This window comes from Sturnus vulgaris, chromosome 2, assembly GCF_052056855.1.
Source record: "Sturnus vulgaris isolate bStuVul1 chromosome 2, bStuVul1.hap1, whole genome shotgun sequence".
Classification (NCBI taxonomy): Eukaryota; Metazoa; Chordata; class Aves; order Passeriformes; family Sturnidae; genus Sturnus; species Sturnus vulgaris.
The window spans coordinates 70,802,618-70,826,889 of NC_142244.1; the positions used below are offsets into that span (position 1 = coordinate 70,802,618).

General features: G+C 34.2%; 1 protein-coding gene across 13 annotated transcripts in view; it reads right to left on the reverse strand.

The window, feature by feature from the left end:
• Positions 1-24,272, reverse strand: part of MYCBP2 (MYC binding protein 2) — a 172,254-nt gene that overhangs the window by 41,506 nt on the left and 106,476 nt on the right. For 7 of the 13 annotated variants that reach the window (XM_088159784.1, XM_088159793.1, XM_088159782.1 and 4 more), the window contains 10 exons: positions 23,651-23,863; positions 21,181-21,236; positions 20,615-20,730; positions 18,449-18,546; positions 14,207-14,323; positions 13,267-13,407; positions 7,193-7,267; positions 4,886-5,110; positions 3,840-3,972; positions 1,088-1,213 (listed from right to left, as the gene is read on the reverse strand). In XM_088159784.1, the coding sequence (XP_088015910.1) occupies positions 1,088-1,213; positions 3,840-3,972; positions 4,886-5,110; positions 7,193-7,267; positions 13,267-13,407; positions 14,207-14,323; positions 18,449-18,546; positions 20,615-20,730; positions 21,181-21,236; positions 23,651-23,863 (1,300 nt within the window). The remainder of the gene's footprint in view (positions 1-1,087; positions 1,214-3,839; positions 3,973-4,885; positions 5,111-7,192; positions 7,268-13,266; positions 13,408-14,206; positions 14,324-18,448; positions 18,547-20,614; positions 20,731-21,180; positions 21,237-23,650; positions 23,864-24,272) is intronic. The other 6 variants (XM_088159789.1, XM_014870979.2, XM_088159786.1 and 3 more) reach the window with 5 other exon arrangements.

The following is a 24,272-nucleotide window of genomic DNA, read 5'->3' on the forward strand; positions in this document are numbered from 1 at the left end:
TCCACCATTACTCTGAAATGAGTATGGATGAACTGGGAAAAGGAGGTTTAAAAGGCTCTATAAAACAAAGGGAAAATGTTTATCTAGCCTTTGTCCAAAAAAGAGGGTTTCCTATAACAACGCATGGACAGGTATGAACCACTCTTTACACAGTAAAATGATTTTACACTGTAAAATGATATAAAACTATTTCATGCTGTTAGACTATTTAGGAATAATTATTTTCCTATTTTTTTCTCCTTTAAAATAAGTTTTAGGTTATTTTATTTAGGATACCATGACGAAATAGATGTTGGTGCTAAAAAACACATAGCACACCTTAGGTCCCCATTTGTAGTGGCACAGACTATAGCAATATAAAAATACAATGACAGAGCTCCATGTTTCAGGAATATTTCTCAAGAACGTCTGCCTCAAGGAAAATCCCTTCTGTATTATTAAATCTGCTAGAACTAACCAAGAAATGAACAGAAGGCATGCAGATTGAGTTTATTTAGATGGCTTTTATATATATTTCTATATAATGTATTTAGATTTTGCCAACAAAATAAACCATGGTGAAAAGAAACAATTATTTTATATCAGTAAAAGAAAATAGATTTTATTTATTTCCCAGCAGTTGTAACTGGTATCCATGTGATTGAAAGGTAACTTCAGTTTTACAACTTCTTTTTATAATTTCACAACAAATTTTAAATGGCATGTTTCATCATGTCAACCCATTAAAGGCACTTAAAAAAATTATCATGACAGATGACAAGTGTTTCCGGACTTTTTAAAAACATGTGCTTTCTAAATCAAATAGTTTTCTAATCCTTTTTTACATGTATTTCTTATTTCAGCATTTCAGTTCTCTGCTACATAAATCCACAACTAACTTTCAAATCTTTGTTGATCCTTTTTATACAGAATACTTAGACTGAGTGAAACAAAAGCAGAGAAAAAAGCAGTTTTAACATTATGCAATTCATTACAGCACTGCTCTGGAGAGGACCTGTGGTGCTTAGAAAAGCAGAAAATGAGTAATAAAGTATAAGCAAAGTTAAGACAGACATAATTAAAAAAAAATATGAGTGCAAAAACATACCTTTGTTATTTCCAAGGCCATAATCAAACCCTTGTCCGTTACTACAGCTTGTCCCCTTACTGAAAGCTTGTATTGAAAAAGGACTTGGGGGAGGAGTCTGCACATTTTGATCTAGAAGGACTTGCTCTGTAAAAAAATCACATCACTTTGGAGTTAGAACTCTTAGTAATAGATTTACATTAGAAAAATGAGTCACAGAGCAAAAGAGTGATATTTATTTCCACCAATAAAAAAACCCACACCTGTTCTTCAAAACTCATGCTCTTAAAATATAAAGACAAAGGACTTAATACTATGTAGACTGTTTTTCGTTTGACTGAGTGGCTGCTAGCTATGCCATTATTTGACACTAGTTTTTTTCCAGTAACATCATTCAGCAGTGTTTATTCTTTGGACAGCAATTGTTGAAATCCCTTCGACAAAGCCAAAGTGCAGAAAGGATAGTTTTCAGAGTGGCAAACTCGGAGTCAATCAACATTTAATTTTGGCTACCACGACAGTTCATGGGGCATTTTTTCCTGACAGATTTATTTGAATCTGTAAATGAGTACCATGATTTTGCTTTCTGTATGACAGCAAAGCAATCTCCAAACCAAACTAACCTAGAGTGTTCAATAACATTCAAAACTACAGCAGAATTAAAATAAATGAGACAGAATCCATTTGACTATTTAGATTTACAGAGAAATTACTGCCTTAATGTGGTCAAAAATACCATTCCAACTGACGATAATAAGAAAGCATTCAGAAGAAATATCCCAAATGCAGGTTTAAAAGCTTGAGCTGGCACCTTGAAATTTTTTTTTCTTGTAAATGTACCAAAATTAACATGAATTAAACAAAACAAAAATCACAACTCTTCAAAAAGTAATTTTTAAAAAAATGCATTTCAGGACAAACTGCATTTCGGAGTACAAACTTTACATAACATATTCAAGTTAAAAACAAATTATAAGGGAGAAAGCTGGAAATTTGAAGTCAGTTTATAAAAGAAAGCATCTAGAATTTTTTAACCAGAGGCTACTCTAGATCTTGCTCTAGTATTTTAACTGGATACCTGGCTACAGACTGAGTTATTCAGACTTTTGCCTTGTCTCTGACAGAAATCCTACCTCATTTTGGGTATTTAATTATAATTTTATTAAATAATGAAAATATGAATGCAATGTGAAAGAAGTGCTATTCATGGATAAAAAACCAGACATTTGCAAATCTAGCTAGAGCTCCTGCAAATCCTTATTACTTCCCTCTAGCAAAAGTATTGAAACTGATGATAAATTATTTCTCAATAATTTCACGGCAAATAAAAACTATCAGTTTAAAACAACCTTCAGATATGGCTTAAGCATATTAAGTTTTACATGGCACTGAGGTGGACTAGGAACCTAGAACAGATTGAAAAATCTCAGTAATTGCACTGCAACTGATTAAACTACTTTAGCTAGATGCACAAGAGATATCCATTTTCATCCTACCTGTAAAAAGATACACATCCAGAAAAGATTAAAAATGTATACTCAGGCATGGGATTCATATCAGAAAGTTTCTAAGATGGTATTTCTATGATCTGTATGCAGAAATCCTACTACAGAGTTTTGTCCTCAAAGCCTGGAACTTGCATTTCTCTTTTTCTGTGAGAGCAATGCTCTATCTGAAGATGTCCTTCAGTAACAGTGTGTCAAGAATCTGAAGACACACCTTCAAAAAGTGTCTTGTTTAAAGTTTTCCTGATTTGTGAATTCTTTCTTAGAGTACACACATTGAGAAATTTAAGATGATATTAAATAATAGGTCAATTACTGAAGATGAAAAGACTACTTAAAAATGCAAAATACTGTCCAGTTACTTAAATGTATTTCTCAAAATAAGCACCCTGGAATGGAAATTTTTGCACACTGCTTTATTTATTAATTTCAGAAAACTTATTTTCTACTGGAAAAGCAAGCAACCCTGTATAAAAATAGAAAATAATGAATTTATCAACCCTATTATTGAATACATGTGCTTTCAACAAGGTACTGTTCCAATTCACAATTATTTAGTTTGTGGAATCTACTTGGGCTCTTCGAGCACCTCAGAACTTTACATTATCAAATAAAAATACAAAAGCTATGACTTCTAAAGAAGTGTTTAAAGTATTATGTAAACACTTATATATTTAATGAAAAGCTCCTTCCCTTCTTTGCAGAAGGTTTTATACCTGAAAGTCAAGCTGCAACAGTCTACAGAAAATAATTATATATTAGCAAAGAATCACCTTGTTCTAATAGAGTAATGTGATGATAATTGTTAGAGTATCTATATGTGAAACGAATTTCAGCACCAAATGTCAAAACCAGAAAAATGGCGAAGAGTCTGTTAAAATGAACAAATACGAGGCTGACAATAAGCGTGACCTAAAAACACCAGCAGAATATGACTGCTGAGGTTAAAGCTTTTCATGAAGACACCTTTTGGAAAACAGATGCATAAAAATCACACAGAGAGCTAAAAAAAAAAGATGGTTAAAATGATTGTCTGTAACCATAACCAGTACAGAAGAAATCATATGGAAACATTTTAACTGTTTTTTAAAAAAATCATTTGAAGAATGTTTATAAACAACTTTTAAGCCCGACTGTGCAACATAACTCAAGTGAAAATACATAAGCTAATGTTATACCTGTTCAAAACTCAGACCCTTCTTTATTTCTCCCATTTAGACTGCTTATTTTTTCCTAAGTTAATTTAAAAAAATAAAACAACCACTTGCCATCTTCATGTCGGAGGTACTGGTTTCCACCTCTGTCTCTAGCTAATGACCATGCCTCGCCTTCATCACTTTCACAGAACTCTACCATGCTGTTCTTATCCATTTGCACCCACGTACCTTCTGAATTAGTCACCTGATGCACACACATAAAAAAGCAAAATTTATTGACTTCTCAAATGATTCAGTAGTATGATTCAGAAACTACTTATAGAATCTGGAAAAAACATTACATTTCAATCTTTCGATTACAAAGCGAATGTTAAAAAAAAGTTTCTTAAATTAAGGCCACAGGCTGAGGCAGAATGAAGTATCAAACCTACTTATGGCACATTTACATTTAGGAGTTATTCCAAACATTTTAGACCCATTTATGTTCAGAAGATGCAGAACACCAACACCACAACTTCAGTAAGTCCACATAAGCCTAAATAAAAACTTAAAGGAAATAGTCACCAAGATATACTTTCTAATTGATGGTGGCAACAGGAGAATTATAATACCAAGATATACATGAAAGGTTTTTATGAGTATTAATTTTGTTCCTGATATTATATTTAGGAAATAGCATGACACACTTCATCCTTAAGCCCTTCTTAACCATAAAACACCACAACTGGACAACCCAGAACAATGACAATAGTTCAGCAACTAAATAAATTAGTACAATCAGTACAGAGAAACAGGAATTAGTTAAATGGTTAGGTCTTACGAAAACACTTTTCAATGAAACAGAATTCTTTCAAAGAATAAGACAAAAAAGCAGATCAAGAAAGACAAGTTTTTAAGGAATACTGTAACAGAAATAAATAAATAAATAAACAAGCACATGTAATTGCAGTGCAATTTTAACATTATTCCAATCAATGCAAGAAGGCAAAAAGACATGACTGCATTAGTAGTTATAATATCAACCAAGTTCAAAGGCCAGTACTTATCACGAGGAGGGGAAAAGCAAACCTGTATAGAGGCAGATTCTTTTGTTGCGGTTACTACTGTTATATACTGGTATCTATGAAGACATGAACTGAAGCTACAAGGATCCATACCTCGCCTACTGCCTTGACTTTGTTTCCCAGAACTAACATTCCAATTGGGATACCTCTAAGGTTAGGGCAGCTTCTGATGTTGTGACCTGATGGGCCAGTCTTCACTACCTTGTACACTCCAGGTCCACCTCGAAGGAATGGCATGTCTTGTTCTTGCATCACTGCTTCCCCTGGGCAGTGTGAATTTAGGTCTTTGAAAAAATCATCAGCATTAGACCTAGATTCCTGAGAAATTAAAAAAAAGGCAAAACAGAACAGAATAAAACCTATTAATATCACCTTTAAATCACTGAGATAAGAAATACTTCAAGACTACAAAAGGTGAATTTCAAAGCTAAAGGAGATCCTAGTTACATTGTTAATTTTAGTGTGCAGCCCTGAACAACTAGCTACCATTAATCGAATTACTCCTGACATTACTCTTAAAGCAAAAGTGGCATAAATGTAACCATTTATATAAAAATAATAGCTCATATCTAACATTAGATACAAATTAATCTAACTGCTTTCACTAAACCTTCATCTTCACTGACATTTCTCAGGATACACATTCATTCCTCCTGTTCTATTTGTGAAATTTTGTTAAAGTCTGTGGCTATGGAAAGGGAATTTCAGTATTATCTCTCTCCATACGACCTGTTTCTTTTTTGATTTCATGTTTGGAATATATTGTTAATTTAGAGTCAAGGCAAAATTATGACACAGAAGAACAGCAATACCATAGACTTTTAAATGCACGTGTAAGTATTAGTGTGTATTTATTGTTTCCACAACGGCAATAAAAGGGGCCTGCAAATTTATTTCACCTCTACTATTTGCCAATGAAATATATATCCAAGCCTGAAGAAAACACCTCAAATTTCTTAACAAAAAAAGTTGTAGTTACTAAAAGAAGAGAAAAATTAGCATAGATTTTTCAGCCAGCAACAGCTTAACTGAAGCTTTTGTACAAAAAATAGTAAGGGATGGGAGCAACAAATGTGTATTTATTTCAGAAGAATGCCAGTAAGAAGCAGGAGCAAGTTTTATTATACTGAAAGTCATAGGTGCTTTTAAAGGAACATCTGAAAGTTACAAACTACATAACATCCTACTGGATGAAGCTTGTGGTCCACCTCATTCAGTCTTACTGTGTTCAGCAACAGGAGATGCTCTTTAGAAGCAGCTTAAAAACCTTTACTACCAGTCTGTCTCTTATATAACAACAGCATTTAAAACCTTTTTATTATGGATGTTATGGGGTATATCCTATTTTCTTTAGTGTTTATTTATGAATTTAGTTTCTTGAAATTTAATTACTTCTGAATATGCTGATACTTTCTGCCTTGACAATTTCCCATAAAAACACCTTCCAGGAATTCACTTCCTGTTGTGAGAAAGAATACTTTTTTTGTTAGGTTTAAACCAAACTTCTGGCTATGTTATTTACTTTTAAATGAATGCAAATGATCTCTTTAATTATCATGTTTTCAGCTTTTTTTGGTATGGAAGTCTGTGCACTGTGTCCAGACTAATAAAGCTGTTTTTTTCAAGAAGTCTTTACACAAAAATGATTCTGTTATGTAATTATGTCAATTACAAGCAAGTTAATGCAAGCTGAGGTAAACTGGTTTGAGGAAAAAAAAATTAAACATTGTTCAGATCTTGACATAATGAAGTCTGCTGTTCTGGGGAAAAAGAATCAGTGGACAAACAAATTTTAAAAACTCTAAACCAAAATGCACAACACATTACTGTCTTCCTTATAAAGTTCATACAAAAAAAAAATCCATCTCAAAACATTACAGATCTGGTATTTAGAGAAGCACTTCTACAGTCAATTTAAACAGCTCAACTGTACATTACAAAGCTTGTTCCTAGAATTAAATAATTTTTAAAAACCATTAAGACTGGGCAGAGTATTTATTAAATATCTGTGGCCTTAGTCATACAAATATCATCATATTAGATACTGCAATTTTATGTGGAGCCTTCAATAACAGAAAAAATTTTACCAGTAAATTCTGCCCTAAAGGAGAATGAAGGATTTCTATGTTAATAGGCCACCTCTCTGAATTTCTGATTTGGTTTGTTAAAAAAGGAGAATGCCACTCATGAATAAATAAAAATTCAATAATCTGCCCTGGTATTTTTTTCTCATTTTAGAAGAAAGAGACACAGATACAGCACTGAATGCAAATCTGCTATTTCCTATAAAAATAATTCACAGTAAAACAGACTTCAAAGAATATTTAGCATAAAGTTGAGTCATAAGGTGCATTCTGAAAACATGAGATACAGTGTGAGTGTTCCTGTAATTTAACTCACCTTAGGGGGTAAAGCTTTGGAAGTCCATGAAAAAAAGTCCAAATCCCTTACTCCTTGGCTAGCATTAAAGACATTCTGAGCAACAAAGTTTGAAAAAAAAAGACACATATCAACAAAGAAATGGGAACAAAGAAATACTGGAGGAAGAAGCTCAAGGTACTACAATGCACACTTTCTCCTCAAGTAAATTTACGGGTAGAATGTTTTGCAAAAGGGGAAAGTTTTGTTTTCCTAATCAAGTCACTTGAGTCCATTGCTCACCATGGCAAATCATCCATTACACAGAAAACAGTTTAGTATGTCAAAAGCTCAAAATGGATGTAGTGTGTCATGCCATTTACTGAAATTCAGAGCCAGACATCTCTTAAAAAGCTTGAGACTTCATGTACAGAAAAATCTCCTTTCTGTTACAAAGAAACAATAGCTGGTCCCATCACAAAGCAGTTTTCTAGCAAGATGGTCTCCTGTTCTGAAAGATGATTTCAACCAGTGCAGGACAAGTGCACACAGAATTTTAGTCACCCAGTCAGAACTGAGGAGATGCAGAAGGGCTAAGCTCTCTGTTGCTGAAAGGAGTTCATTTGCACAGCATGATTTCACCAGTTTGCACATCAAAATCATACTTTTTACCAGAGCCAAAAATTTCAGTGCTATATGGAGAACAATTGCTGAGATTTCATTAGTTTTGTAATACATACAATGCATTAACTAGTTTGTTATGAATGATCATAAACCCAGAGAGACATCACTGATTTTATAACCAATTGCCCACACTACAGAAATAAGCACTGCTGTTCTGTTTAATTTTTCCTCCCACAAAACAGTGAGGACAGCATTTTTTAATAATTGAAAAACATGAAAAAGAAGGCATCTTTTCTCCATAAGCTAGTTTCTACTCATTTCAAAGAAATTTCCACTGAAATGAAAGAATAGTATACATATAGCAGTACTAATAATCATATTTATGATATTCATGATGGAATCCCTTTGACAAAGCACCCATTTAATCTATATGAACAGAAGTATCAAAATCTAATTCCCCATCTCATCCTGATATGGGAACCAAATGAAATTCCTGCTCAGCAGCCACATTAAAATTTAACAGTAGCTAAGGCAGTAAATCCTTTCAGGCAGAAAAAAAGTACAAAACATCCTTGGCATGCTTCACCTGTAATCCTTGAAAAAGCACTAATATGTTACAAGTAAGAAAATCTACCCTTTTATCACATGATAGAAGCAAATGATCTACTATATACTGCTTGCATACATCAAGGTTCAATAATACAAATTATCTCCCATTTTGACAAAAAGGGGGAAATTGTCACAACACCAGCATTTCTTTAGAACTGAGTACCTTTACCCAGAACTGAGGGAGGTAGCAATGTACTAGTGATATATGCTCTGGGGCACTTGGGAAGGTGGGGAAGGTGTTAGGAAGATAAGCAAAGTAAAAGCTTATCAATTTGGCATAAAACTAGAGCAACTATAAAAAGCCTCCATATGCCTAATGAGTGTACTTCATAGACATCCAACCTACTTAAACTGTCTGATTCTATTACTTTGCAGCACATCTCCTTTTTTCTGATGGACTTCCACTGAGAAACATGGACTACCCATACCTAAAATATTTAGGTATCATTTCAAAGACCTATTTTTCTACATTATAGAGCTCTATGTGTAAAACACAAGGGAAACCAACAGCAGTGAAGTGGGACCATGCTGGCTCAGAAGAACCAAGAAGATCAAACTAGAAGCTCTCCTTTGCTCTGTGAGTTTGAGAATTTCCTGGCTATTCTAACACTGCACACCAGCCTAGATGAATAGATCAGGCATCTATTTGAAAACCAAGTTTTCATTCTGAAGAATCTACTAGACAGCAGCTTTGAATTTAGCCCTTATGCTATCACCTGCAGATTTAGATAATGCTTATAGCTAATGCTTAGCTAATTTAGGTTTTCTTTTTTTGTCTTTCACATTTTTCAAAAAAGGTGTAACCTTTAAACTGTAGTGATGATGATCACCATTACAGTTATTCAAATAAACTATTCAATTAATTTTGTTTCAGAAATTAAAAAAATTGCTTTGCCATGAAAAATCATTGGACCATTAGGAAATATTTAAAACCTCAGTTATTATTTTTCAAAACCAAGATTTATCTTAAATAGCTATCTTGATGTTTTATCCAACATAGTCTTACTCTCCAATTTCTTTCCATCATGCTTAAAACAATGGTAGAAATATTTTGTCAATGTACTTCAGTGTACATTCAGCTTTCTGAGGTTGTGATCAAGCACTGGAGCCTACATAACAATTTTGATACTTTCTTCCATTGCAATAATGGTTTGAAAAACTTGCAGTTTCTCAATCCTTGATTGCTTGTGGTGGCTGGGGAACGTAATCCTGTAGCTGGACAGGATACAATATTCCTTCTTAAAAAGTTTTATATTTAAATTTAAAATGAACTAATGAGAACTTACTTAGAAAGTGATTTTTTAAAAGACAAGTTCCAGAGGTTGACCAAGATAAATTTCTATTTTTTCCTAGTGTGCACTGTTTTGTATCATTGTGCCTTTCTACTACATGTGTAAGCATGAATAAATAACTGTCTGCATAAGGAATTTTACAAGTATTTCTTCAAAAACAGATACCAGAACGCCATAAGACAGAAGGAAAGATAACTACAGAGATGGAAACAGCTTATCCAAAATCATGATCTATTAAATTCAGAATCTCATAATTATATTACCTACAATGGATTGGATGCACAATTTCAGATCAGGGGCTGTAAAGCAATTCCTTGTGAAAGGACAAGAGCAACAGAAGAAGATCTGGAGACTTTCTAAGAAGGTAAATGACAAGGCCTCAAATAAATAAAACTTTGGTAACTACCATAGATCTCTCCTTTCCTGTGATCATTTATCTTAATAGCTCTGATAAAAATACAGAAAGTGGATTTATGAGATCCACAATATTCCGTGTATGTAGTTAATGCTAATAAACATACATAAAATGCAGATACAAAATATACATCGAGATGAAAAGAGGTCACAATTAACTCACCAAGAACCTGTACTGTTTTCTACCTGCTCACTGCTCCGTAATACACTGAAGAAACAGACTAACTAGAACTTTTTTTAAGGAGTTTTTACATATTTTCCAAAATGTACTGATAATTTTTTATTTATTTAAGGGATTGATTATTAAAAGCCTGTATATTTAAACATGAAAAAGCAATGCTGTTGGAGATGACAAGTCTTCACACTCAGAGTTAAATGGAAAATGGAGTCTAGTAGATGTGACATCTGCTTGAACAGGGAATACATAGCCTAACTTAGGCATTTGATTTTCCCTTTGCATTTTCAATCATACAAGAGACTTTCTCCAATCTTCCTTTTAGGCTAAAAGTGGTTGAACAGCTTGGCTCCAAAAAAATCTCACACAATCACAGGGTTTTTTACTGCATTCTGCTCATTGTGTCATTTAGCTACCCAAAACAACAGGATTGAGCAGATATGAATTATATCACAATTTAATCTAACAAAATTTTAGCATTTGTTACTTAATTGAATATCATTTTTGACATAAGTCATTCATCTCTAGAGGATCATAAGAATCAAATTTGACAACTTACAAGCATCCTTTTTTTGGACAATTCAGAGGAAAAAAAAGTATAATTTTAAATATTTTCAAGCTAGTAATCACCATAAAGATTTTAAGACTTCCTACCAAGAAAGAAGTACCTAAGCAGAGGAAGTATCTAGTAAGAAAGCAGTATATGCTAGACTAGCATGCTGTAAAGACTTAAGGCATTCAAAAGTCAGCCTCTGAACATTGACTTATGTTTTGTCCCCTTTAAGAAATAAAATGTTAAAGAACTCCTTTTTTCCTTTTTCCTCTTATTATTATGAATCAAAACAGCAAATCTTACTGCTTGTATATTGTCATAATGAAATCAAATAGTTTCAGGACATGCTAAGTCCTCTTAAAAATCTGAAAATGAGAGCCCTGCAAGGAAACCTCTCTGATAGTATCTCAAAACATATTTTTTGCCAATGCCTGCATTGTTTTTAAGATTGCTTTCATAATCCTTTTGCTATGTTGGCTGCCACTTATAGAGCAGAAGTTAAGAAAGCATGTGACTTTTAACCTGTGTCAGTCAAGATATGTGACTGTCAATCTTAAACAAAACCAAGCATATCTAACTGCTTCTAATAGTCTAAATGGTAACAAAACTAATTCACAAGAATGCTTAAAAACCCCCAAAACCAAGAGAGAATCTTTTATCTGAACTGTATAGACACAGAGAATTAAATGCTTGAAAACTGAATGTTGTTCTTCACATTTGATTCATATGAAATTTGAATTCTCAAAATTATACTGTCAAGATTGAATGTTCAGTTATTCATGGCAGAGATTTCTTTTCAGGCTTCTCTCAAGGAGCATAGTATATGCTCTTCTCTAGAGCTACATGTATAACAGAGCTGTATGAAATATGCCAACCACTAAGTTCTTGCTAGTCACAGACAACTGCTGAGCTCAAAAATATTCCCTTCAACAAGTAAAAAGGTACTGAAGATTAGCTAAACAAACAAATAAAAAAAACAAAACAAAAGAACCACACAACTAAGGAAAATCTACCACTCTATAATACCCATCTAGATATATTATTTACTGAAATTAGTTACTTAGTCAAGTTGAATTTACTTTTACCATGGCTGAGCTGGTAAAATTCAACTACTGCACAGAAATATTAGTATTTCATGAAATTATAACATAGTAATTTTCTAATGGCTACCAATTTCTAAGGCAAAAAAAATAAAGACAAAACTTTAAACAAAGCCTAATTTTTTTCATGTTTTCATATATTCTACAACAGACTAGAAAAACTCTGCGATGACAGGCATATTTGAGTGACTGATTTCTGAGTACAGGAATAATTTTCTTCCCAAATGCAAAATTAAAATAATTTCCCAAACGAGGATTCTATTGAAAGAAATCTATAAATAGAAATGTATCAACAAATAATTTGTAGACAAGAAGACCTATTCACATCATGTAACAGTGTCTGGCAGAACAGCCATAGGGTATTATGAATTTCCAGATTTAGCTACTAGCAAATAGCCCAATTTCACTGGAACTGGGAAAATCTCAGTTCTTCTATAAGCAAGAAACACGAACAGGGTGATATTAATGGTTGCAATGATTAATTTAATGAAATAGCTCTCAACTATCATCAATTGCAGCACAGGTCACTCAGATAAGATGTCAAATCAAATCTAAATATCAGTATCAATTAGATCTGATTCTCACATTCTGCCCAGAAGGAAACAAGATACCATCCACTCAGGGGAATGCATGAAAACAGATGAGCCAGTAAGTCCTGCATTTTCATCAATCTTTTGAGAAACATTGGTTTAGCTAATATAGTTTTTCTTTTTTTGTCTTTCATATTTTTCAAAAAAGTGCAGTTCGTTTCCGAAAAGGTGTAACCTTGTAGTGATGATGATCACCATTAAAGTTATTCAAATAAATTATGTTTACTATTATTATAAATTCAATGTTTGTCCTGAAGTCCTGGGATTCTCTGATTAGCTAATGAAGCGATAAGGATTCAGGTACGAAACTCATAAAAAATATCCACAAAATCCAGAGCCTAAACAACTTTTTTTTTGGCTGGTTTTTTTTTAAAGCATCAATTACATTGATTCACTGTAGGCTGCAAACCTTTTCTGAAATCATGGCACCAGTGGACCACTTTACAGACAATCCTAGCTAGCTTAAGAAACACCTGGTGCAGACCACAATCTAATACTATTCTGCTTTTGTTAGTTATAGCAGTCCCTGCACTTCTGTATCTCTTCTAGGAGAAGAGGCTTCAACATAAAAAGCTTCATATCTTTCTACACTCCACCCTCATTACACAGCAGCCCTCCAAAATGCAAACACGTATAATGTTGTATCTGATAATTAAAATATCGTTTACCTCAGGCCTTTTTGCAGCCTTAATTAAAGAAAGTCTTGTAATGAGGATAGAGTGTACTTTTGGATATTTTTCAAAGGCACCTTTTACTTACGTCAACAGGTACCAGAAGGCTCTTGCCAAGATGTTGGTTAAAAGACAGACACCAGGCTTCAGTGTAACCATTCATGTTAGGAACATACTTCTTTATTGTTTCATCATTCAGCCTCAGCCAAACACCATCATCATTGTGGATCTATGGGAAACAAGCAACAAGAACGAGCCATGCCCTCCTGTAACTGTTCTGTAGCTAGCAAAGATTAACAGACTTCAGGCAGACAACAGCAGCAAAGAAGCAGTGATTCTTACAATGCTGATACAACATAAGTAGACGTAAAGAGGAATATTGATGAAATCAGAATTCCAAAGCAATGGAGAAGCATATCTTTTTATAAGTCAAGGTGTGAAGATAAATTTAAATTGGGTCAAGCAGTAATAAGAATTGCTTTGAAATAAAAGAGGAAAGAAAGTCAAGCCTTCATAAGCTTTATAAATTCCCCACTTTCCATTTTTCCATTGCTGGTATAACTTGGTATGACTGGTACTTTCCATTGCTGATAAATCCCAAAAATATTCCTTGCATATGAAGTTATATTGTAAGAAAAATACATGCATAGTAGTCTAACACACTAGTAGTGATCTTTCAGATCTCTAAATGAAAGATGTAATGAGAAGGACATCTCAATTTTTGTGTAGAGTTATAGTAAGTAGTGAAATAGTAAGTAGTGAAAAGCTACATCTTAAGGTGTTATTGTAAGATGAATTCTAGGAATTTTCTTTCCTTGTATCCGTCTCAAATGTTTGTTACACATGTCTTGAAGTAAGTAAATTAAAGGAAATGACAGCTTGAAAAACTAAATTAGTAAATTTAGATTTTTGCAATTTATGATCTTAAGTTGTGTATGTCAACATCTAAACATGGAAAAACCCCATTATTTGCATGAATTATCTTTACATCTTAGCCCAATTTTCAATAGAAATGTCTTATTGATTACCTCGTCAATGAAAGTGATGGATCCATTGACTTTCACTATGCCTATCTGCTCACTCTGAAGGGAAGGGTGGCTACGGATACGAAGCCCTGCACTGTCCTTGGCCACAAATTTGCGAACCTAAGAGAAGCAAAGACAGACAGAAAGGAAGAAAAAAAAAATTGGAACAGAGCTCTCAGAGTAAAAAGAAATAGAATTAACAGATTCTGAAATGCCAGTGACAAGACAGCAGTCTTAAGAGTTTGTTGCTAGCTTCCCATGGCTGCTGTGTATAACTTCACTTTTTTTCTATAATCAATAAAATTATAATGTTCCAAAAAAAATAATGTAAGCATGCACTGACTTGGAAATATTTCTGTTATACCCTACAATAATCACTACAAGCTTCTGTTGTTTTTAACACACACATGTCATTTGCTGCTGGAAATTTCACCAGATTTGCATTTTAAAAGTCATTATTTCTCTTAACTGATCAGCCTGGGATTACCATTTCTCAATTGTGCTACTATAGTATTCTCGTTACTTAGCGTTTTCACCAAAATTTGGATATTTTCCTTAGCTAAAGAGTTTAATTAGCCATTTGAAAATAAAATCATCTTTCTACTTCATCCTTCAATTAGCTATTTCAATAGTTTGTTCTTTTTTTCACAGGAAGGTTAGAGCAGAGGCTCCTTGCTATTAGCTGGACTTACTACAGCATACCAAAATCTCCCACTTGTTATTCACTATCATATTTTTTACCACTCAAACATTATCAGGCACTTGTCCCATAGAGAACAAACGTAAGCCATCCTATTGATCTCTTAAAACCAGAGATGCATATATTTTATCCATATGGTATAAAACCATTTTCTTGAAATGTTATTTTCAAACTCCACAGGTAAAAGTGATAGAAGTATAAATGGAAATAAACATTTAATCTGTAACAACATAAAGCACAGAATGACGTGTAAGGAACAAACTCAGTGATACATAATGAAAGCTAAGTGCATGAACCCTTTTTCCCTAAAGAAATTATTTAAGAAATTATATTTATTCTGAGGCTACTTAAAAAAAAAACCAACGAAATCAACAAAACCCCAAAACCAGAAGCATGTAAAAGATTTCATACATAAATTACTCCAAAATGTGCAAGGTTTTGCTTATTAACAGTCCTCTTACTCATAATACTTAGAATCTCGCAACAGACAAAACTAAGACTTACAAGGTCCTTGTAAAAGTACAAAGCTGAATCACTGCTGACAGCATTCTAAACACAGACAAGCCAAAAAGAAAGTCTTGCAAATCGGGGATCCTTGCATCATGTTATTTTAGAAAATGATTATGACAGTTGACTAGAACTTGGATTAAAAACTTTCATTTTGAGGAAAAACTCATATTCCAGATTTTGAGTAGGCACAGGCCTGAAAAGAGCCTTCTTCCCTTTTGCAACAGCTAACCTAACTAGTCAATAAAACACTTAAACCTATAACTAGAAATTGCTTAAGGATCAGATCCACTGACAGACAATACAATAAAAAACAATTAGTAAGTTCTCTCATGTTGATTTCTGACCATGAAATCATGAAAAATTGTATCACTTGTGTCTTCTTTCTGATTCAGCACCTCTTTGCTAGGAATATTTCTGTATAGCACAGTGGTTTTGTAACTCTGTAACACCTCCATAGACAGCTCTTCCCTTGGGCATACACAAACTGGATTCCAACTGAAGAACAGACTAGGGCAGAAAGGCTTAGCAATTAGGATGTACATCATCCCTATAGTGCACAGTAATTGTCAAGAGCTGTATTGCTGTGCTTTCTTATTTGACAAATCTGCAAAGAGGTACACGTCACGCAACAGAAAGGGGTGCTCTATAGGATAAAGCAATCTTAACAAGGGGGTTGATCTTCTACAAAGGGGTGAGAAAAACCAACCCCAGCAGAGCTTTTGGGTTTGGTGGTTGTTTTTTGGTTTTGCAATCAATACTAGCTACTTGCTGTGTCAGAATGGTAGAAACACGTTAGTGACCAATCATTCTGGTACCAGTATTGCACCTTCAAATTTAGTTGAATTAGGATAGTTTTCTTCTAGTTGGTTCCAACTACCCTGAATAACATCACATAGCTTGAAAAATAATGTTTTCCTCAATAGGATGTGGAATGAAGTTTCCTGCAAGTTCATTAATTTAAGCTTTACAGCTAATAGGAGGCAGCAATTCTTATGGGTCATATACCCCAGGCTGAACACAGATCACTATCATAGTCTCCTTCAAATTTTTCATCTGACTTCAAATAACAGAGAATGAAGAACACACATATAAAATCCTAACACAGTACCCATTTTCAGATTGCAATTTAAGTAATGTTTGGCTACAAAACTGGAATGTTCCAGTGCTCAAAATATTTTGGTGTTTCTAGTGGACACAAGAGATCATCACTGAGAATGCACTGTTAGTGTCCCTGGTTATAACTATCTGTAATTTCAGGCTGACAAAGATGATGAAGAAGCATTTAGAGCTCAGCTAAGCCCTTTTTCTCAGCAAAACATGATTTGGTATATTGGACTGTCTCTGACTGATATATGTCTAATCTGCATTCTTGGCTTCAGAAACATGGAGCACAGTATAATTATTACCTTGTTGCATTACTTACAATACTGCTGTTGATACACAAAGAATTATCCTGATTTGTTATGTGATTTATTATGAGACAGAAGAAAGATGACAGATTAAATGATTTACCATTAAAGGTCTAGATTAATTTTTCAGCATGCTCCACAGACACCATATACAGGACAAAGATGACTCCTTTTTCAAAGAGACTAAATCTTGGAACAAGAAATGAGCAATGCACACAGAACAACACAAGGAGATGATTAAACACTACATAATGTCTCAGAAGACCAGATGATTGACTTCTGTCAAGTGCTTTGACTGTTCTTTGACAACCAGGGTTATCATGTATGAACAAGTCACCCCAATTTCCACTGTAATAATTGAAAAGAAAAACAGAACTTCTGTTCAGCAATTCATCTAAAATCAAATCAGATCCTTTCAACCTGGGGACAGTAAAACAACACATATGATGATCATTAAGTTGTGTGAGACAAATCTCTCTCATAAGGAATTGGGAGTTCTAATTAAGATAATGAATTAATCAGGAAGTCTTCCTTCCAAGAGAAGAGAGAAAGTCTGAAAGCAGCTTCTTGGGGAAAAAGTAGAAAAAGACACCCAGTGAGGGATAAATGTTGCATTGAAACTAAAAGTACATTTATTATTTTTAATTTGAGGCATGGCTGCAGGGAAAAAGAATCTTGTTAATAATAGAAGCAGATGCTTGGATGCATTTTAAAGACTGGGGAACCATACAACAAAGCTACTGGCTCTGGATTATCCTGAAGTCTAGGAAAAAAAACCAGATCAAGATGCACTGCATAGGTAAGCAATTGTCAAAAACTTGATCTTTTTTATAGCCATATAATTCTTAACCACTTTCCCAATTTCAGTAGGACAGGAAAGACAACCTTGTGGAATTTCAGAATTCTGCATCTTTGAATACAGGTTTATTCCACACACACACACACACAAAAAAACCCCAAACAAACAAAAAACATTCGCTTCTCATTTAATATTCCTTCCTTTGCATCTAAGAGGAAATGTAAAGTACTTCCCTCATCTGGGCATTTTCCTCATACCACTGCCACCCATTTCAGCTTACTTGCTTTATTGTGTCTATTTTAGTCCTTCAGGGTGGAAGGATAAGCTGAAACAGGGATGTCAAAAGATACAAAAAAGATGCCTTTAAAAAACATCATCATGCCATTCTCTAAGAAAGGAAAATATACTAAAGAAACTGGTTACGGATTTTATATTGACTGAAGATGCTTATGACAATACAAACTATTTTTGTAAAATTTAGTGCACCACTATATTCACAGTACAATATATAAGAAATAGAACTAATAATAGGCAAAATTTTGTCTGTGGCTTTAATAATAGCTGTGTAATGTTTTTTTGACAAGCTAAGGCAAAGGCAGTTTCTGTAGAGCTTCTAGCAGTTTTATGAACTCATGTACAAGAAAAAAATTAATTGAATTTGTTTCATTTTATCCAGTATATTAATTTCATTCCATTCAGCATGTTAAAGTGATCTGCAAATATCCTTAAGTCTGCAGCATTATTATATGATAAAGTATATATTAAACAACAATAAAGCCCCACCCAAACATAACTGTCTGTTTTGGGGTTTTTTTAGTTCTCCAAACCTTGTTTGGCTGAGGCTCTGCTTTTGGTTTAATAAGTTGGGTTCCAGGAGGTATCATTCCTTTTGGAGGATCTTTTACTTTCACTTCTAGTCCAGCATCTATAAGCAAACAAAGATTAAGTTTAAAAAAAAAATATATAAGGGGATATGTCAGTTAAACAGTAACAAAGTTCATCTGTGTTACAATTCAGAGTAAACAAAATGACCACTTACTTATCTGTCTGCCAAAATCAACACTTGCAGTTGCTTCATGGTGCAAGGTATTAATTTTTGAACATTTACATTTTCGTATGTGAAAATTTACAGACATGTGGTTTCATGCTGTTGTTAGACATCTGTCACAGTGTATGTACAAAGCATTACCAGGTAATTTTGTATCATAATAGTGTCTGCACAGTTATATTTCAAGGAATGGTTAAAACAAGTCTAATGTTTGAGGGGTGCAAGAGAAACCTTCTGGAGAGGCAGTAGCTTATACAATGCTGTACTGCTACAGAAGCTAATTGCTACATGAGAGACATAGATTTAAGAGCCTGAAAAGTCACATCATACAACCACAGAGGGCCTATAATGTAAAGAATTGGCATATTTAATTACCAATGTTGTTACAAAACCTGAAGGCACTAGACAGTGACATTCTTGTTTGTGAAAAAAACTACATGTAAATACATCTGGAGAAAGACACAAAAATTTAAGTAATAGACAAATATAACCCTGAGTAATAACCTTCAAAGAAACTGCTCCATCAATCACTGTTAAAAGCAAACTGCAACAGTAGATACTTTTGTGGTTTTTGTTTCATTTTACAGAGTGACTCTCTGAAGAACAGCATCTTGAAAAGAAGCATCCAGACCAAGAAATAAAACTGCTGGTTTCACTAACATCCTTTTAAACACGCCTGGCAGTAACAGAAGCAATCTACAAGCATCAGGAACATAAACGGTTTGAAACAAAGAGAAACTGTTACCAGTACTTAAGAAGTCAAAAGTTGACAGAATTATGGGTCAACCACAGGTACATGAAAGCTTCAGAGGGCATAGTCTAATATAATGATTGAGTCAGAAAGTTCCATTGCAGAAAAATGGCACAGCTGAGTATTGAGTATACTCATAACTGTTTAATAATGAAGGTTAAGAGTTATATTTATAATTTCTAAAAGCTTACCCTACACGGTACTTGAGGATGGTAGAACTTTTGTAAAAGAGCAGCTAATTTAAGCTACAGTGTAAAGTCTGCTCCAGAGATGACACACTGCAAAAAATACAACTGAGTGCTTTGCGGCTCCTATGAAGGCAAATGTTCCTCTATTTGAGGAACAGAGATAATCATTATTAACAATATTTAATGCATCAAACCAAGTCCCACTCCATTTCTACATGAATTATGTGTACTTGTGAGTATCACTATGTATTTACTAAAGGTGCTGGTCAGTATTGGGAAAGAGGAACTACTGATGCTCGTGAACTCACTCAAACCATCTGTCTTATCAGATGTGGGTCCAGCTTCAGTGTTTCTACTACCATCTTCACCATGTTACCAGTAAGCCTAACGTGAGAGCATTCAAGATCCAGAGTATTTTTGGAAGGGCACTCCATCCACCATATGCTATAGTATCTCACAGCACAGTCCCCGAGACTGGCAAGATAACTAAAAGATTTCCAGCAAGGAATGAACCAAAAGCATTTAAAAATCAGTAAAAATAATTAAGAGTTCACGTAGAGTCTCATTTAAGACCACACGTCCTCAACTTTTCAGAACAAATGACAGTATGCATTTCAGTATTGTCAGGAACAATTTTCTCTTTCCTTAGGTTATTCAGTGTTGGGCTGGCGTTTGTTTCCCTTTAACTATACTTCTCTGTCACTCTCAGCTGAAACAAGACATTCCTCTTTCAACACAGAGTTGAGAATAAGAGAGTCTGTTAATCTGGTAGTCTAATCACATTATAAATACATGACTTGCAACATATATTCCTATTTCAGTGTGGGAGGTTTTTTCTTCTGATAAAAAGTGTGATTTAACTAGAAGGCTTCTGAATGAAAACTTGGCTGCTAAGTTTTGCTATGAACTGTAATATTAAATCTTACAAGCATCAATACATAAATGTGTCAGTATACAAAGTGGAAATAATATCAATTTATGCTTAAATATGAAGAAAATTAAGTACCTATTTCAATGCCATCTATAGTAACATGAATGGTATAGAGACCAACAGCTCCTGGAGTCCAGTTTGCACAGTATGTACCATCATTGTTGACTCTGATCAACATGTTTTCACTGGGTCTAGGCATAAACAAAACAATTAAAATCAATTAACAGTTATTGTCTTTTTGGACATAATATATGTCAAACACATAACGATTAGTATAATGTTTAGTTTGAAAACTAGTCTTTTTTCCTAGCAGATCATCTAAATACAACTTTTCCATTTCCAATGTACTAAGCTCCTATTATTTACTATGAAAATATAATCCTCTATTCCACATTTATTTATAGCAAGTGATAAAAGAACATATTCAGAGAGTAGCTAATACAAATAAGGAAACAACATTAGAATAATTAAGAAAAAAAGATTTTAAATAAAATTGCTATATATAAGAAAACATAATACTTCTATGTTTCTACCTTCAGACACAATTATCTGTCAGTCACACTTGGGAGGCTGGGTGTAAGCAGAAGTGTCAGGGCATGTTAATTTAAGTCCATATACAAAACAAATTTTTTAATGTTTACCTCTTTGGTGTTGGTGAAGCAAAACGTAGTTCTTCAAAAGAGTAATTTTCATATGCCTATAAACAGATTAAATTCAAACATAAAACCAACAGCTACCAGTTACACCACTGTCTTGAATAAAAGAAAGCAGAGCATCTTCTTAAAGATCACATCAATCTAACTTTACACACCTCAAAAACATTGAGCAGGCTATCAGAAACAATTTCAAAACACAGATATATATATATATATGCACACACGGAACAGTATCTTCACCGTCTCATTAAACAACCATTATTTAGATAAGAAAGATTGCTACTACTAGCAAAAACCTTGTTAAGCCTTCGAATCTCTTCAAATCTGACTTGTATGAAACCCTTTGGAATCCAGGCACTGAAGACCAGATGAAGAGAAGTAAGCAAGTATGTTGCACGTAAAACCTGCAAACCAGCCCAAGGGCTTTATCAATGAAATTTCAGATCCTTTTTCTTTCAACTCCAAGTGAAGATGAAATTCCCTCAACATTGAGGTGATACTTCCATTGACTTACACTACACAAAACACCTGTTTCACTTCCATAGTGTCTTGTGAAATCACTACTCTGAAAAGCCCCATAAGAAAACCCAGTTAGTCCTAGAAGTGCACAAAGCCCCTCAGAAGAATCTCTCTGGCCTGCAATAGCTGCTGAGTTAACAAATTCCCCTGTTAAGTCAAAACCAACACAAGGTAGGACAAGAACATTGGAACATGTATATATGCAGATCAACCATTTTCGGTCCCTATATAAGGATATAGTTTTGGGTATCAGTCCCTCAAACATGTCATAATTTATTAATATAGTTTTATGAAGTAAGAAACTAGATTTTGTAATCATATTTAGGTGTTTGTATCAAGTACTGATACAATGTGCAGGCTGATGTAAAATGAGAATATCTGGGGACGTCTGCATTTTACACTGAAATGAGTGTGCCTAATAATGCAGGCAGGAAAACAGAATATTTGCAATGCCTTGAATTCATTAAATTTTGGATGGAAAGGACTTAACTTGAAAGCAATCTTGGGAAGATTATCTGGAAAAGCACTAAATATGTAAATCAAGCATGTTTCAACAAAGAGGCACTTTTAAAATTTTATTTTGGTGTCTTTTTACTTTTATCTTTATGAAGATTCATACTGTTATTATCTTCTAAGAGGATTTTAAATGAACCCTTCCATTTTAATTTTTCTTAGCCTTATTTCAATTAAAAAATTATTATATATTAACTAGCTGATACTAAGCACTCCTCACTTCATAAAATCTATAAGAGTTTTTGAACACCCTACACTTTCACCACCATCATTTACCCCAGAGCATCTCATGCATGACAGGATATACCACCCTAAGAGCTGTGTGAGGAGATTTGACACCTCTCACTGGAAAAGAAGCAGCAAGTACCTGTGGACAGTGGCTATCAGAAATATCATCTCAGCCCTAACTTAGGGATAATGTATTTCTGCCTTTCCTCGAGTCACTTTTAAAAGAAGCATCAACGTGATGTTTGAATTAGCCCAAATAAAAATGCCAAAAACCACACTTTGATATGCACATGATTTAGCAAGATCTTAAACCATTTGTTGTACACTACATTGATTTAATACCTTTTTCATTGACCTATTAAGACACTATGCTGTACCCAGCTGCACTATTTACAGACAGGCACTGCAGCACTACCCTTTGCAAAAAAGTCCCTATACCCTCTAAAAGGTGCTAGTTTGCTGGTTCTGCCTTCTCCAGTAAATCCCTACTGATTATGCTAAGTATTATCCTTTTCTACCCTCCTGGCTAATCTGGTCTCATTAAGCTGTGCAACTGTTGGTTGTACACAACATGTCACATCTCTTAAATGGGTCAGTATGGTACACATACGTAAATTTACTGCATGTGCTGTAATATACTCAGTCAAATCAACACTAGCTGCTTTTAAAACTCTTCCTGGCAATTCGTCTGAGCTGATCCATTTAACAGTGGCTCATTCCATGAGATGCTGCTTAAGACATATGCATTGATATAGAAATCATTTGTATCTTTTTTTACTATGCTGAGCTCTTATCTTTTACTATGTTCACCTGTTCTAGTTTTAAATATGTATTGACTGCAACCCTCCAACTCCATATAAATAAATATACTGGTTTAACTTTCCCTCACCATTTCAATATCTGGTTTTATTTCTCCTGAGTGACTCAGACTAACTTGTTAATCTGTCTAATCAAAATCAAAGACAACTTTCCTTTTTATGCTAATCCAATCTAACTGCTTTAGAGTTTAAGTAATTGGCCCCTTTGATGTATTTAGTTTATTGATGAACTAATATATAAACAAAGTTATTTTCATTCAATATATTTTCAGACTGGTACCAAAAGTAAATATACATTTTTCCTTCTCTGTTGCATACCTTTACACACTTTGAACGCTAAATTCTATAGTTATATTGCCAAAATTTCAGTAACTTACCTTCATCATTGTTATAGCAATATACCGAGCTTCTTTTACTATCATTGGCTCATAGGAGGAATCAAGCTTTGGTGAAGGAAGTCCTCCAAAGGTCATATCACTGTTAGGGGAAATAGCTGCTGCAGGACTCCCTGGTATCCGCTGTACTTTTTTAACCTGCTCTTGTTGCAAAGAAGTTTTTTTCTGAGAAACAGGAATAGCTTTGACTTCTACCTGTAATACGATGTGGAAGAGGGGAATATGATTTAGTGAGAAAATATACATTATTTTATATTTGATGCAGTGCAGTGACAAAGTGCTTAGAGCACTCCCTGTAAATCCAGCTGCATCAAGACCCAAAGTATCTACCCTTCATCTGTAAAGCCAAACACAGCATCTTGGAAAGATGCCAATGAGCGGGGAGAGGCACCCAACTGATTCAGCACACCATCAGCACAGGCTGCTGTCAGTTCTGACAGTCCCACAGCACTTCCTGGGAAGCAGCACACGGTCTGGTGTGCCTAGGGAAGTTTTCCCAGAATAGAAAAGTACAATGAAGTAGAAAGAGAGCCTTCCATGTGAGTGCACAGATTTTGGAGATAATCATCATGGCCACTAAATCTGGATCAGCAGTGGCCAGATT